Source organism: Enhydra lutris, unplaced genomic scaffold (genome assembly GCF_002288905.1).
Source record: "Enhydra lutris kenyoni isolate GAN:26980312 unplaced genomic scaffold, ASM228890v2 scaffoldscaffold20, whole genome shotgun sequence".
Classification (NCBI taxonomy): domain Eukaryota; kingdom Metazoa; phylum Chordata; class Mammalia; order Carnivora; family Mustelidae; genus Enhydra; species Enhydra lutris.
Window position 1 is genome coordinate 30,742,244 of NW_019154104.1, and position 15,892 is coordinate 30,758,135.

Genomic DNA, 15,892 nt, shown 5'->3' on the forward strand with positions numbered 1-15,892 from the left:
TCTGATGACAGTTACCCTGAACACCTGGTCCCTAAGTGGTTCCTACCCGGTTAGGCGGCTGCACTTACCCACGAGACGTGGTCCCTCCTTCGCTCTCGCCCTCATGAGCCCTGCATGGACAGGTGCAGAGGGTCGGGGACAAGCCTGGCAGCCAGCGGGCTCCCCCGTCCTGCAGGCCCTCACGCTGGATGGCACAGTGTGTCGGCACAGGCTCAGTCACGGGAAGTGTATTCTTTTTTTTTTTTTTTTTTTTTAAGATTTTATTTATTTATTTGACAGAGAGAGATCACAAGTAGGCAGAGAGGCAGGCAGAGAGAGAAGGGGAAGGAGGCTCCCTGCTGAACAGAGAGCCCGGCACGGTGCTCAATCCCAGCACCCTGGGATCATGACCCAAAGGCAGAGGCCTTAACCCACTGAGCCACCCAGGCGCCCCAGGAAGTGTATTCTTTACGGGAATCTTGGCATGTCAGCTTCCTGGGAAGTATTTTACTTCGTGGTGGGTTTTTTTTCCCCCCTTCTGCTGTTAATGGGTGATGGTCACTATACTTCCAGCCAGCTTGTTATCCTGTTGTTCTACAGAAGAGATTTTAATAGTTCAGTGGTTTAAGGTACAATCAGATTTTAATTTGTCTTTTTCCAGCTGTTAGATTACTTGTTAATTACAATCTCTAAGAAGAGGGTGAGGAAAATCCCCGTCAAACCAAGGCTGACTCGTCGATATTTTATATTCGTCTGAAAAACTGTTGGCTGATTTTTTTAGCTTTCTGCTGTGTCTTGTCCCTGAGAGTCCCCCTCAGAGCACCAGTGTCTGCCAGCCCCAGGGTGGGGGAGGCCATACTAAGGGGTGGGGGGCAGCGTTGCCGTTTTGGAGGGAAATGCTAATGCCCCCTCTCCTGTACTTCGCAGCTGGCATACTGTGTTGTGCAGTTTTTAGAAAAGGACAGCACCCTCACTGAACCAGTAAGTATGCGCTCTGGCTGGGACCTTGGTCCGGGCACCAGTGCACCCGTGATGTGGCCTGTGGGCGTCCCCAGTTGTCCTATCACCGTGGCTCCACTGGCCAAGTAGCTGCTCGGAGCACGTCATCACCTGCGGTCGCGCTGACAAACACACTGCTTCCCTTCACGTGTCGTGTGTTCAGAGTGTGGCGACTTGGATTGCAGGGTCCTTTACCGCGGTGATGATCATACGTGAGCAGATTGCCTCTTCCCTGAGCTGGACCACAGTCCTCTGAACTCTGGATCGCGCACCCCTGAGCGGCAGTGTTCCTCCCGGGTCCAAGGGTAGCTGCTCCGTGATCACCACATCACAAGTGCCCGGTGGCCGCTGTTGAGCGTGTCGATTTCCAGATTTCTCGGCCTGTTACCGTGTCTAAAAACGAAGGCTGTCATATCCTAGATTAGCCAAGTGGAAGGTGTGGGGGGCCGGTGTAAGCCTTTGAATACGCTTTTTTTGGTCGCTTTATTGAGCTATAATCCATATACCATACGTCTCACCCATTTGAAATGTGCAATTCAGTGGCTCTTTGGCATATTACGTTATTTTCTTTATGATAAAGTACATGTAGCATAAAATGCAGTGTGCCATTTTCACTGTACATGCGTGGGGCATTAATTACGTCCCAGTGCTGCCCAGCCGTCAGCACGGTTCCCAGAACTTGGTTATCGTCCCAGACAGAAGCTCTGATCCCCCCGAACGCCACCTCCTGCTTACCCCTGCGCACCCCTGGTGGCCTCTCACCTGCTTTCCGTGTCCACGATTGGCCTGGTCCAGACGCGGGTGGACTCCTGCAGGTTGTCGTCAGGGTTCAGACCCGCCTTGCCTGTGTCCGAACTCGGTCCCTGGGTGCGGCTGGATGGACTCCCTTGAATTCTGTTCGTCTGCTCCCCTGCCGGCGGACGCTGGGGTCGCTGTGAGCGTGGGTGCCAGGGGTCTGTGCAGGTCCCCGCTCTCGGCCCTGTCGGTTGTACGGCTCGAGGGGTAGTGCTAGGTCAGCTAGTGTTCCTGTGCTTAGCTCTGGGAGGAGCTACCCCACTGCCCGCCGCCCCCCCCCCCGCAGCTACACGGGCTCTGCGCCCCCCCCCTCCCCCCCAGCACTCGGGGTCATCCCTTTTTTCATCCTGGCCATCTAGTGAGCGTGTGGTGGCGTCTCTCGGGGGCTCTTTGATTGGCATGTCCCTCCCGGCTGAAGAAGTTGGGCATCTCTTCATGCACTGGTTGGTCACCTGGTGTGGACCTACCCCTTCAGACCCACTGCCTGTGTTTTATCCGCCAGGCAGTTTCTTACCGTTGAGTAACCAAGTGAGAAGGACGGAGTGTCAGCTGTAGCGTTTGAGTACTCTTGCTGAAGCTAACCGTTGGGATAGAAAAGGCAAATGTCATTCCAGCATTCTCCCTCCCTGTGGCCGCCTCCACAGTGGTCCCATGAGGTTGTGAGTGTTACGGTAGAAACACGCAAGAAATGCATAGTTTCTCTGTTTCTGGGCCACACTGGCTCCCAATCTCTGCTTTCTTAACCCCATGCACTGACTCCCGGAGTCACCCGGCAACTCCGGAAGAGCCCTCGACCACAGCCCCGGGATCCTGCACACCTCTGCCTCCAAGATTCTGGAAGCCCCCACGGAGAGGCACCAAACTTACCAGACTTCAGTGTCAAACCCAGAGTGTTTTCTCCCTTTCAGGGTCAGGTTATTTTTATCCCCCTTGACTAAACGGAAGACGTGTCTCGGTGGGGAAGGACAGCTGAGGTGGCCCCAGTGATCAAGTCTCTTCTCCAGTGGGGCCACGTCCTCAGGGCCTGTGTCTGTGTTGGACAGTGGCTCCCCACCAACGGGTTGGAACCATTACCGAAGACACGTATGGAAACAGATTCTGGCACACGCCCTGCCTTTTCTACCTCAGAAATAAGGGAAGGAAAAACACGGAAGGAAAGAAAAAGCGTGCACTTCCTGATTTTTCTCTGTGTGTATTTCTCACACGCTCCAGGGACTGAAGAATTCACCAGACGCTGCGCCGCGTTCGCTGCAGGCCAGGCCCCCACCTTAGTGCCCCGGTCCCCGGCCAGGTCTGTCACAGCCCGAGTCCTAATCCTGCCCAGCACGCCCCTGTTCTTCCTTCCCCAGAGACGAGTGCGAAAGCTGACAGCAGTTGGCGGGAGCGGGAGCTCTTGGCCGTAGTTGTATGACGGAAGGAGAGAGGCAGCCGCTGGCCTCCGCTGGGTCCTTCTGTCTTGACTGAGTTGGCACGGGCGTGGAGAAGCCCCCGCACAGCCGGTCCCAGGACTGCCACCCAGATTCGCTCCGTTCCCGGATCTCCTGCCACACAGACTGCATACCAGTGCTCCGTGGACTGCAGAAAGCAGACTTTGTTTTCTGCACATCAAAACCGTGCAGACCTTCACCTCAGGGAACTCCTATCTTTGAAGTTCCCATGTTATGAAATACAGAGACTGCTCATCTTCCTTCAGCATTGAAAGCTTGTCGACAAGAAGATGAACGGGATGAAGTCTCGTGAAGGTGTGCATCCACTTGGCAGCGCTGAGGAGGACACAGCACCCATGGGGGGTCTCAGGGTCCGCACCCAAGGCTCTCCTGAAGCCAGTGTGGCCAAGGTCAAGAATGTTTAAAGTACGATCCATTTAAAAGACCTGCATCACTCCCGTTCAAGGTCTGCAATTAATATTTTATTTGTGAACTGTGTGTAGCACTCAGAAACCCTCTTGAGCACATATGCTACTGTTGTACGAACAATACAAGCTCATCCGATCACAGGTGGAAGTAAGATCACGTTACGTTGTCCTCCGCCTGTTTCTTCAGGATAATTAACTTCTGCTACAGGATCTGGTGGGAACCCCCTTTTTCCTGGTGTGTCGGGGAGGGGCTCGCGTGCCCTCCCCAGCCCCGTCCAGAGAGCAGCACCCCGTCGAGTCTCCAAAGGAGAGCTCAGTGCATGACCTGCGCCCAGCAGCAGACGGACGCTTTTGCCTCGATGAGCTTCACCACACAGGCCCCTCTTTTACGAAGTGCTGCTGCCTTCTGAAACCATGGTATCGAGCATCGGTCACTCCAGATGGTGTGATAAGTTGGTCCAGCATGGGGCTCCGATTCCAGAAATAAAACCTCTTCTATAGACATTGAATAGCTAATGCCATTGTGTTCTGCGTCTCACACGCTAGTGTGTTTTTCCTAACAAAGTACCATTTGACAAATGACAAGGAAGAGTGGGTTTGGGAACTGACTGACATCTGCTGTAACCTTTTTTTTTTTTAATGATTGTTTAAAGATTTTATTATTTATTAGAAAGATGGAGAGAGACCACAAGTAGGCAGAGCAGCAGGCAGAGGGAGAGGGAAAAGCAGGCTCTCCGCTGAGCAGGGAGCCCAATGCAGGGCTTGATCCGAGGACCCCGGGATCCCGACCCGAGCCAAAGGCAGCCGCTCAACCGACTGAGCCACCCAGGCACCCTGACATCTGCCGTAATCTTAATCGTGGTCCCCACACTGGGGAATAGTAGCTGGTAACTAAATGTCCAACAGTTTTGAGCAAAAAGTAGGACCAAAATCATTAAACGCTAGATTTTTTAAGGAAATCCCTTCAGAGATAATCATGTTGTAAAGTTTTACATCAGACTCCAAGACGAGGAGCACAGTCTTTTTTATAAATGTTGGAGTTCATAAAGTGTAACATCATGAAAGACCATCTTGGAGCCTGAAGGCCAAAAGCGTTAAGCGGAGTTGTTCGGAATGGCTGCTGTTGAAAGGCCCATCGTGTTTTAGCCACAGTCAGGATGTCACCGCTGGCCTGCCCAGCCGTCAGGTGCCGTCTGCAGGGTTGCGGAGGATGGGCCGGTGGAGAACACCCACCCGCCAGCCGGAAGGAGCTGGCACTTGCCGTGATTTTCGTGGCGGTCCCGACGCTAGTGGGGGCTGGGACACTGGTTCCTGAAATGGTAGTGATGGGCTGCGGTTGTGTTCTGGGCCCTTTTGCTCTTTCAGAGTGAAGACAGCTGCACTCTGGAAATGTTACTCACCCTCACCGAGTTGAATCTGACACTCTGGGGGGACAATCTTTACTGGTATGGTTGTGATAGGAAATTTGGGAACTATAGGAGTGAGATAGAGAAAGGTTGCCCCACAGAAACTCCTTCTCCCTGCCGACCGGGGCAAGGAAGGTAAGGTCCGGTCCCCGCAGGTGAGGGAGCTGTCGCCGCCACCGGCTGAACAGGCCTCTCGGGGGCCAGCGGCACAGATGCTGTCGGGTGGATCCCGGCTGAGGCCACGCTGCCGTGTTCCCCATGGGCCAGCATGCCTCGGTGCAAGGTCCTCGCAGCCCCCGAGGTGGTTACCAGCCCAGGGTCACAGGCCACATGCACAGAGGGCAGTGGGACCTCAGATCCCCCTGCAGCCCCACGCAGCCTGAGCTACAACAGGATCAACTTATTCCACATCTTCTGTTCTGACTCATCTTAGCACAGTCGGAAACACCGTGTTGGCACACAGTGTGCAGAAATACCCAGGAATGGTCAGTTTGAGAAAGAAACAGATTTTGCGTACATGTGACCAGCAGCCTCCCCGCTGACCGCTCCTGCATGGAAACGGATACACAGATTCCTACTTCCCGTGTCTCTCCTTCGTTCTTTTTCTCTCTAAACCCTCCTGACTGCTCATTTTTTATTTTCTTTTTTTTTTTTTTGAAGGGACTGACTGCAGTGGGGTTAAGCAGAGGGAGCGGGTCACATGTGTTAAAGTGGCGATTCTGAGGTAAATCAGATGAGATCCGGTTCTCTGATCATAAAAAGCCCACGTGCTGAGTTATGGTGCGGCCGTTCTGTCTCCGCAGAAGAAAGCGTCGCCTGGTTCTGTGGCTCTGCTCAGGGGGTCGCATCCACGGAGCAGAGGTGGCAGGTGTCACACCGTGTGTGTTTTCTCCGGCAGGTGGTGATGGCTCTTCTCAAATACTGGCCAAAGACTCACAGTCCAAAAGAAGTCATGTTCTTGAATGAATTAGAGGAGATCTTAGACGTGATCGAGCCGTCGGAGTTTGTGAAGATCATGGAGCCGCTCTTCCGGCAGCTGGCCAAATGCGTGTCCAGCCCCCACTTCCAGGTACGGAGGGCGGGCCGAGCGGCCTCGATGGGAGTCCACATTGGCAGAGGTGACCGGCTTTGGTGCGTCGCGGCCACGCCGTGCGTGTCACGTGGGCGAAGGAAGACGGCCGGTGTAGTCGTGCTTTGAAGTAGGACGCTAAGGCGCTGACTCTGTAAAACACACTTGAGCGCCTCGGCCGCATCACTGACCCCTGCTTCTCGCTAAGAGTAATTAGGAAAGGCTCCTCAGGAAAGCTGTCTTTGTCTTTCTGTTCCGTGTGCCCCAACGGCATCACGCTCGCTCCCTGCAGCCGAGCAACGGACACTTGGGGACAAAGTGTTTGGCCCTGACACTCCCCGTCTACAAGCACTTGTTTCTGACACATATACATTCCGACTTTTGTCCCCCCTCACCCCCCAGTTCCTGTTTGAGGGGGCCTCAGTCACCTGCTGCTCTCCCCTCCTGGGTTCCTCATTCAGCCGTTGTGGCCTCATTCTGAGGTCATCCCCAGGACCTTTGTTCAGCCTGTCTGCCTCCCTTGCACGTGCTGGAACGTGTTGTGAGCTCACCCTGAGCAAGGCGGCCCTCCTCCTGACGCCTTCCATGCTGCTGTCTGCCCCGGGGCCTGTCACCTCTGGGGAATTAACTCTCCCATCCTCTGTCTGCCCTGTGGGAACGTAAGCTCTGCGAGGGCGGGAGTCCCACTTCACCTTGTCCACTCTGACGCCTTGGCTCTTCCCGGACCCATGATGGAGGAGAGTGGGCAGAAGGCGGGTAGAAGGGGAGCATTTGGCCCGTGTCCTCCATGTAGAGCCCGGGGCGCAGCCTAGATGTTCCTTGAAAGAGTGGAGAAGTGAGTGAGTGTGTTCTCGGTGGGCAGGAAACCGTCTGCCTTTTGCAGCGGTCTCTTGGATGACGGTCTCGAGTGTGCCAAGTCTGTGGCGCTGATTGATGGGTGTGATTCATCACCTCCCCATGCAGTCGTGGCGAGGGTCCTGCTGAATGAGTGTTTCTCGTCACGGTCACCACAGTTGTGCCCTCCATCTTGCAGGTGGCAGAGCGAGCGCTGTATTACTGGAACAACGAGTACATCATGAGCCTGATTAGCGACAACGCGGCAAAGATCCTGCCCATCATGTTTCCTTCCTTGTACCGCAACTCCAAGACCCACTGGAACAAGTAAGAAGGGGGCGCGGGGGGGACTCCATCTGTGAAGCGTCTGCCCTCAGCTCAGGTCATGGTCCCAGGGTCCTGGGATTGAGGTCCACACCGGGCTCCCTGCTTGGTGGGGAGTCTGCTTCTCTCTCTCCCTCTGCCTGCCGTTTCCCCCGCTTGTGCGCTCTCTCTCTCTGTAATAAATAAATAGAATCTTTTTAAAAATTAAAAGGAAAAACAGGAAAGAGCTGGCTGTACACTGGGGCATTTAAAGTTCCCCATATGTCGCTGAAACTTCAATTAGGATTGAAATCCAAGTCCGAAATACTGGTTTAAAAAGGAGACACACGTAAGCACTTTGCAGAGATCTTCACCTTGTCGTGAAGGTGAATGCAGGTGAAGTCAACGTACCGAAAGTCCCGGACCCATAAGAGGCATCAGCGCGCGGCTCTGGGGTTCACTGGGGCACTCCTGGCACGGCCCCGCAGACCTCGTCATTGTATCGACTTTCAGCAGCCTTTACTCTGCCACATTCATTTTTTATTACGCTCAGCAGGTGGGAGCAAAGGCCTTGGAGCTCAGCCGCCGTCCCCGTGTGCATTTAGTACAATGCAAGAGGCAGTGGTGGCTGCTGCCTGTTGCACGGAGAACGGTGTTATTTAAATGTTTCCAGATACAAGTGGGGTTTTGTTATGAAGTGCGCTACGAAGTCCCCGTGAACCTACAGCAGCAGAAACAGCGGCGGGCCTGGCAGCAAGGAGGGCGGTCGCGGGCGGGAGGGGGGTTTTCTGTGGCTACTCACAAGGCCGTGGGCTTCCTGGGCTCCACAGCGGGCCCTGCTGCCCGTCTTGCTGCCGGTTTGGCCATCCTCTGAGGGCAGGCGGGACTGGCGTCCTCTCCAGGCTCCACTGGGTCACAAAGCAGCTGTGCCTCCTCCTTCTCCTGGACATCAGAGCCAGGAAGCTGAGCTTCGTGAAGCCATTCCGTGGTCATTTTATTTTGTGTCTTCCAAAGCCCTGTTTTGGCATTATTAAAAAAGTTTTCTACCCTTAATTAAGATGAAAAGGAAACTGACGTGTCCTTGATGCTGAAATGTTTCCGTTATTTCCCCTACACATTGTTTCTTCAAGTGTAAGTGTTTTTTATTCCGTTTCCACGGCAGGCGGCTGCTGTCAGCCCGGACGGAAAGCGAGGGGCCCCGGGGCCGGTCCAGAGTGCTCCGCGGGCTGCTTGGGAGAGTGACGGGGCTTTGGTTAGAGAGCCCAGGGGCGTGTGACAAGGCCGCTGCAGCAGCTGGAGGGTCAGGGGGCAAAGGGCTGTGGCCGAGGAGGGCAGGGAGGTGGGTAGAAAATTGGAGGGCTCAGAGCCTAAACACCAGGGTCTGCTTACAGGACAATACACGGCTTGATCTACAACGCGCTGAAACTCTTCATGGAGATGAACCAGAAGCTGTTCGACGACTGTACCCAGCAGTTCAAAGCAGAGAAACTGAAGTAAGTTGCTCCTTGCAAAAGCTACTCTTTCGAGGGTTTTCTCTTCCTCAGGCCTGAATAAAGCTCTTGGGTGGGTGGGTCCTAAAACGCTCCTCACTTTAAAGCAAACGGTCTGTCACCCTCGAAACAGAAACGCAAACACTTGTTACATTCACTTGTTGGCGGAGAATATCTCTGTGCTCCCCGTTACAGCACCAGTTTAATCACTTCTGAAAAACGTGCGTGCAGCCCGGACTTCAGCTTTGCCGAGGAGCACGGAGGGGCTGGGGGCGTAGGAGCTTTTCAGATCTATAAGGCCGAGATTTGAGTTCTGTCCCCTGAGGTCTACGTGACTGAGCAAGCATGTTCGTCCCGACGTGGTTTTGCAGGCCCGTGTGGCACAGGCCTCGTCCGAAGCCTGGCCAGCGCCCTTCACGAAACCCACGCCCGCCTCTCACTCAGAGGAGGACGTCACCGTCGGGTCTGGGCTCTGGGCAGGTTTTCTTGTTTGCTTGTCCCTTGAAGCTAGCTCAGGAAGATACACTTTGCACGAGTATAATTCAGGCTACGGGATACACGTAACCAGCGGTCCCGCACACGCTTCACAGATGGCACGTCCATGCTGTCCAGTCGGTCAGGCCCTGTCGCAGGTTCTGACAGCACAGCAGTGCCTACGACAAAAACGTGGCATGAGGGGGACCCACCGCGCGAGGTGTGGTCTGCAGGGCTGGGAGGGAGGCAGGGGCTCGTGCACATGGAGCCTCCCGGCCTCCAGCTTTGTGGCCCGGACTCCCTCGGAGCCGAGCACGGGGTTCACCCGTGCCTTCCACCTTTCACGCGGTGAGTCTCTCAGCTTTCTGAAAAGGATCTTAAAGATCACGCAGCACATTCTCCAGATTAAAAAGAAGAAGAAGAAATGTTGGGTCGAGGTGAAGGGATTTACAGAAGGTTGTGGGCCTCTGGCGGTGGGAGTGGACGAGAACTGGGTCCGAAGATGGTTCCTTTTTAAACCCGTCCTTGTCGGGACGTCAGTCTTTAGCCTCAGTTCCCGTATGCTGTGGAACGATCTCGCTTTCCACGGCCCCATAAGCTTGTCTTCAGAGTTCTCTAGGTTCCCCCGAGCAAGCAGCGAGAGCAGGATGGTGCAGGCCTGCGGGGCTCGTACGCATGTCCTGGGGGCCCACGGTCTCCAGCGTGTTCTCCCTGCGGCCTGCTCACTCGCTCAGTCTCTGCCTCTGAGTCTGGCTTGTTTTCAGCATCGCGTGTGCCGCGTCCCGTCCCGCGGTGCTCCCCACGGTGAAGCTCGGGGAGTAAGACCAGAAGTGACAGAGGAGAGTAGGTGACCGCTGCTGGTCATGTCAGCGTCGCCTCTCGCCTTCGCTTAGACGTGATCCCTGTCTGTAATACCAATGACATTTTGCTGTTTTTCAGAGAGAAGCTAAAAATGAAGGAACGAGAAGAAGCGTGGGTTAAAATAGAAAATCTAGCCAAAGCAAACCCCCAGGTACTAAAAAGAGTAACGTGAAAACCTCCAGGGTGTTACTGAATGTTTTTATGAGCTGGGAACGTGGGGTCCTCGCGCGAGGGGCGGGGGGCGGTCTCACCAACCTTGTATGTGGGAATGTCTGCGATAAACATGCTTCTCGACTTCTGTACAAGTAACTGATTTTTGCCCCACAAGGTTTTTACCACAGAATTGATTTTTTTTCCCTCCGCTTTTTCAACAAGATCTAAATCTTACCAATATACTGTGGTAAAAAGGAAACCAGGGTACAGCCTCTGTTTGGGGGCCAAGATTGCAATTTGCTTTCTCCCCACAAGTGTCATAGACGCTGTCACTCAAGTGGTATGTCCTTTCTTTTTAATATCAAAATCATTTGAAAAAAAAGATTTGAAATAGATGAAGTACAAAGTTGGGTGGCCTTTTTCCTAAAACCAGGTTCCTGGAGGCTGAGCCTTTAATTGTTGAAAATTGCCTGACTTCTATCATGTCGGCCACTAACCCTTCCTCCTGACCTAGCTAGAAGCCTGCAGTGCGCTCTGGCAGGCGGGCGCACGTGGTGTGTCCCATGGAGCTGCCAGCAGGTGCAGCGGCGCCCTGCAGAGTGCCCACCGTGGGCCGGCGTGCGGGATTCTGAGCTGTGTGGTCTTGGGCGTCATGTCCACTGGTCCCGATGGACTGCAGCGCTGTCCAGCAGGTGCTCCTTCTGGTTCGGGGCCAGTCTGAAAATCACGGGGGCGCGTCCCCGCCGCAGGCACGGTCCCCAGGCTGTCCTCCGCCTCCCAGAAAAGACGAGACGGTACTTTAGGAGAACCATTCAGCTCCCTTTAGAGCCCTAAAGGGTTCGTGCAGGTGGGCTGAATCCCAAGCAGTCCGCTTTTCCTGGGTGAGAGGTGTGCACAGGTCGTTCGCTAAGTCCGTGCTGCCGGTTTTTCAGTCTGACATCACCTGAAAAGCGGTGCATGAACAGAGGTTTATTAAACGTATGTGTTTGATCTGTGTGACGTCTCGCTTGTACTTCCCTCAAGAAAACCACATTCAGGAGACTTAAGCCTTCGGAAACTGGAATGACTTTCTTAAGTGAGGTCCCAGTCCCCACGTAGAACAACCCAGCAGCGTCCCTTTTATAGCCTCTGTTCTGTGCTCTTCACGGAAACGCTGTTGTGAGGTGACCCGTGCAGGCACACAGCTCCGGGCATCTGCTGTAAGGAACAGAGTGTGTGGTTAAAATACTGACATTTGTTTTTAAGACACAGGAAAAGCGGGAATCTGGGGCAGGTGGAGGCGGGCAGCCCTGCCTGACAGCCGCGTGCAGGGGGCCAGCCGGGACCCCGCCCCCCGCACCCGCCACCTCGACACCCTAAGACGCGTGAACCATGCACAAGTCAGAGAGCCCACTTCTGTTTATCTTACTGAGATAGAGAAATGATCTCATGGAAACCCGCACGAAGCCTTCCTGCCACAAACGGGAAAGAGCTGGTGGGTTGTGTAACCGGCGTGGCCTGGTTTTCGCTGCTGTGCAGTAACAGGTGTCCCTTCTGAAATAGACACTGTTCTCGTCTCCCTCTTTCTGAGCTGCTCCTGAATTGCTCGTACACGACGTTTTTACTCCTCTGGGCTGCTCTCTGCGGCGTCCCGGGCAGGCCCTGCCTGTGCTTGCCAGGCGCCATGGTGACCGTGACGTTCAGGGCGCCAGGCTGACCGTCTCCCTGTTGAACCGTGTGAGTCACCCCCCGTGAATCCCATCTGCACGCGCAGTCCCCGGCGCCACGTCCCCCAAGGAAAATACTTCCTGGGCTAGTAATGTCTCAGAGCTGGAAGTAAGGCCTCGGGACTTGGTCTTCACTTGAGAGAGGAAATCTTTTCCAAGTTCCAGTCACTGTGTGCCCTTTGTCACAACGACCGCAGGAGGCAGAGAGCTGTGTGGACTACAGCGTGTTTCTTGTTTCCGTCATGGGAACAGTGGGGTCTTCGAGCCTGGCTCCCTGTCTCAGGTCTGCCTTCTTGAGGTATGAGTTCATTGCTTCTTCTGCAAGTCTGCCCCCTGAGCGGTGTCTGGAAGTCTCCCCGAGGCTCCCCTGCTCAGGACATGCGCCGTCCGTCCTGCGAGGCTCAGGGAGTCGGCGGAGCCTCCCAAATTTTCGGTCGCGTTTGTCGTGGCCGTTGTGGCAGTTCCGCTGAAGTTGTTGAATACCATGCGTGGTTTAATTTGTTCAAGTCATGGAATACTGAGGCTTTCTCCCATGAATGTGTTTTCCTAGCCCTCCCTCAAGAGGCCGGGGAGCAGCTTAGTGCTTGCTTCTCCCTGACTTTGGTCGGAATTGTGTGACGTGAAGACAGGCGCTTCTGTGAACCTCAGGTGCAGCCTTGGGCTCGGGGCTTGGGGCCCGGTTGGCCGCTTTCCCTTGAGCAGTGGGCGTCTCTGGGCGACATGTGTGTTCCTTGACCCTGCCATGGACTCCAGCCTCGACAGACAGTTTTATCCCTAGTAGGAATCCTCTCCTGCCGGGGCCTGCTCTGTGGCCCTCCCTTGGCTGGGACCATTTTGTAACATTCTCATTCGTTCTTCTTTTCGCCCTGAGCCCCAGTGAGGACTGGCCGCGTGCCGCTCTCAGCACGGGCACGACGAGTCCTGTGCTTAGTTGTGCTTCTGGGAGCCCCTGGGGGCGCGGCACCGAGGAGACAGCCGCTTCCCTCGGCAGATGGGCCCCAGCTGGGTGTCCTGAATTGTGGAACCTTCCCGAGATACAAAGATGAGAGCAGGACACCGCTCCGAGGGGCTCAGGGATCCATGAGGGGAGCCAGATGGAGGCAGAGAGAATGCATTCAGATGGCCAGATCGTAACACACACGGGGACATGCTGGAGAGGAAGGCAGACAGGAGGTCTGCTTCCTGCCTCCACCTGGGACACAGAAAGCCACACTGGGGTGGCCGCAGTCACGGTGTCCCCAGCAAGAGGGCTGAACCCCTCACAGGGGAAGTCTCAGCCACCCAGTCTGGATCTAGGGGAGGTTCTCAAGGCAGAGAGGGCAGAGGACGGAAGCCGGGTTGTTGAGCACAGGTGGACTGTTGGTGAAGAAGGAGGGGGGCTGGGTGTGGTCTGTGCTTGGGAGCAGCTGGAGAGGGGACAAATGTGGGTGTTTAGCCCCGAGAACAGGTGCAGGTCTTAGAGTCCTGAAGAGCAAAGTGGCCTAATCAGACTTGGATTTCAGAAAGTTCTTTCTGGCAGCAACACGTCTGGTGCCTAGAAGGGGCGGCACCCAGGCACTCTCGCGTGTGTGGCCGTGGCGGCGTGGATGGGAGTGGCAGGTGCCTGGACGCCAGTGGCATGGGAAGGAGGAAGCCGGCCAAGCCGAGGCTCCACGGCCATGGGCTTCCAGTGTGAAGCCCAGCTGTTGGGCAGAAGCGAGTCACGGAGTTTGGCTAGAGGGCTGAGACACGTGGCGTGTGGACGAAGGGGCGGATGGATAACAGCTCCAGGGAGTTAGAGCGTGGGGCAGGAGAGTGAGGTCGGCAGGTGCCAGCCTGGGCGGGGAGGGAGGCTGTGGGCATGAAGAGCAGGTCAGGGGAGTGCGTGCACCCAGGCGCTGAGTGAGGCTGCCCGGAGGGTGCCGCCCACCATCCCTCGGGCCCCAGGGACCAGGGGAGCCTCGGAGGGGAGGCCGCAGCCAACGTCCCAGTCCCATCCGCTGCCACTGGGCCTGGAAGAGTAGAAGCGGGCTGGTTTCCGAGGCCCCGCGGGCACAGGCTGGTTTAACGGCCACCCCACGGGCTGCAGGAGAGGGCCCGGGGTGGGGGGGCACTGGAGGGAAGACTTGCCCCCGCCAGGACGCGAGCTTGCAGCCTGGGACCCGCGCCCAGAGAGTGACTGCGCGCTTTGCATTGCAGTACGCAGTGTATAGCCAAGCGAGCGCCGTGACCATTCCGGTTGCAATGGAGACAGACGGGCCTTTATTGGAAGATGTGCAGATGCTGAGAAAGGCCGCGAACGAAGAGGCTCGCCAGGTAACACGCACAGAGCGAAGCCGGGGCGCCCGTGGTGGGCTTGCCCGAGCCCGAGCACTGGAGCCCGGCCGGAGGGACGCGCTTTCCGTCGCTGCCTTCTGGGCGGGCTCCCCGGTCCAGGTCAGCTCACGGGAGGTACCTTGTCTGCACCTCAGGGAGCAAACGACTAGAAATCGTTGAGTCTCGAGGCTGCGCCTGAGATATGAGTCTTGTCTTCATTCCCACCAGTAACGGTCTCAGCCGCTGACCGTCTCTGGAGCGTGAAGCCGAAGGCTTCGCAGAGTGGGAAGTGGCATCATTCCACCGTCTTCCCCGTTAGCCTCCCGCTCGCGCTCTGGCCCAGGGATGTCCCCGGTCGGCCACCCGTGGCAGCCCTGGGGCCAAGCCCCGTCTCCCTCCCCGACAGCAGAACGGCACTGCCTGGCGGGAAGGGGCCAGAGCCGGGGGCCTTGTCGGGGTGACTCCTGTGCTCAGGTGGTTTGTCCCCCACCGTGGTGGGGGTACATGTGCAGACCCCCACCCATCCAGAGACCGACTGCATTACCGAGCTGGGAACACGCAGACAGTGGGGGCTTCAAAGAGGGCAGGTGTCCCGCCTGTGCGTGAGGAGCCTGTCCTGGCCGTGTTTCTCTGGGGGGCGGGGGCCTTCCTGACTCTGGAACCTTGAGAATCCCTGACGACACCCAGCGCTAAGATTCCGAAGGGGCCGAGGTCGGGTGGCTGGACGCAGGCGGAGTACCGATGCTCAAGTCGTTCACAACTCGCTTGAGCAGAGGTTTTTAACTCGGGCAAATTTCACTCCCCACTTGATCAGAAGGGACGGGGTGTCAGCGAGAGCACAGGCCCGCCACCGCCCAGACCACGCTGTCCTGACTCGTGGCCACGAGCCCCGTGGGGCTGCTGAGCCCTCACAGCGTGGCCGTCTGCACCGAGCTGCGCTGACAGCCCAGAGCACAGGAAGAAGCAAACACAAAAGCATCTCATTTGTAATTTTTTACTCTTGCTTTATGTTGAAATGACATTTTGGATATATTGGGTTAAATTTTGAAACACTGTTAAAATTCATTTCACCTATTGCTTTTTACTTTTTTAACGTGGCTACTAGGGAATTTGGAGTTCCATACTTGGAACATGTTTTGTTTTGTTTTGTTTTTCCCAACCGGATGGCATCGGTCCAGAGTTGTTTTGCACAGGGCTGCCCAGAGAGGCGGCTGCAGTGACCACCACGTGCATGCCCCTTCTTGCCCAGCCAGCTCCCAGCCTTAGCAGAAGATCAACACTTCAATACCAGAAATGCGGTGGGGAAACTCCGTAAACGCCTAGTGGATGTCAGTGACTTATTTTGACTTAGTTCAGTTGGAGTCCATAATTGTTAGCAGTGAACAGATATAATAAAAACTAAAAAATCCCCATTTTTCTCTGTCCTACCTATGAGGACATTGATTTTTCTGCTTCACTTTTTTTTAACTGGAAGAGGAATTTGAGGTCATTTTTTAAATTGCCATTTTGATTTTATGGCTTGAAGTGTACTAAAGACATGAGAGCTCGCCCAGTGCTTACAGACACAGATATCAAGCAGCACCCCTCGTACCGGGAGCCCTGCCCCGGAATCTGGGACAACATTAGAGGGGTTTTTTGTTGTGTTGTGTGTTTTGTTTTGTTTTGTTTAAAGA

General features: G+C 55.4%; 1 protein-coding gene across 10 annotated transcripts in view; it reads left to right on the plus strand.

Annotated features, from left to right (window-relative positions):
• Positions 1-15,892, plus strand: part of LOC111148624 (protein phosphatase 2 regulatory subunit B'gamma) — a 123,849-nt gene that overhangs the window by 101,178 nt on the left and 6,779 nt on the right. For 7 of the 10 annotated variants that reach the window (XM_022505353.1, XM_022505355.1, XM_022505356.1 and 4 more), the window contains 6 exons: positions 907-960; positions 5,933-6,103; positions 7,137-7,264; positions 8,632-8,733; positions 10,144-10,216; positions 14,103-14,219. In XM_022505353.1, coding sequence (XP_022361061.1) covers positions 907-960; positions 5,933-6,103; positions 7,137-7,264; positions 8,632-8,733; positions 10,144-10,216; positions 14,103-14,219 — 645 coding nt within the window. The other 3 variants (XM_022505357.1, XM_022505361.1, XM_022505362.1) reach the window with 2 other exon arrangements.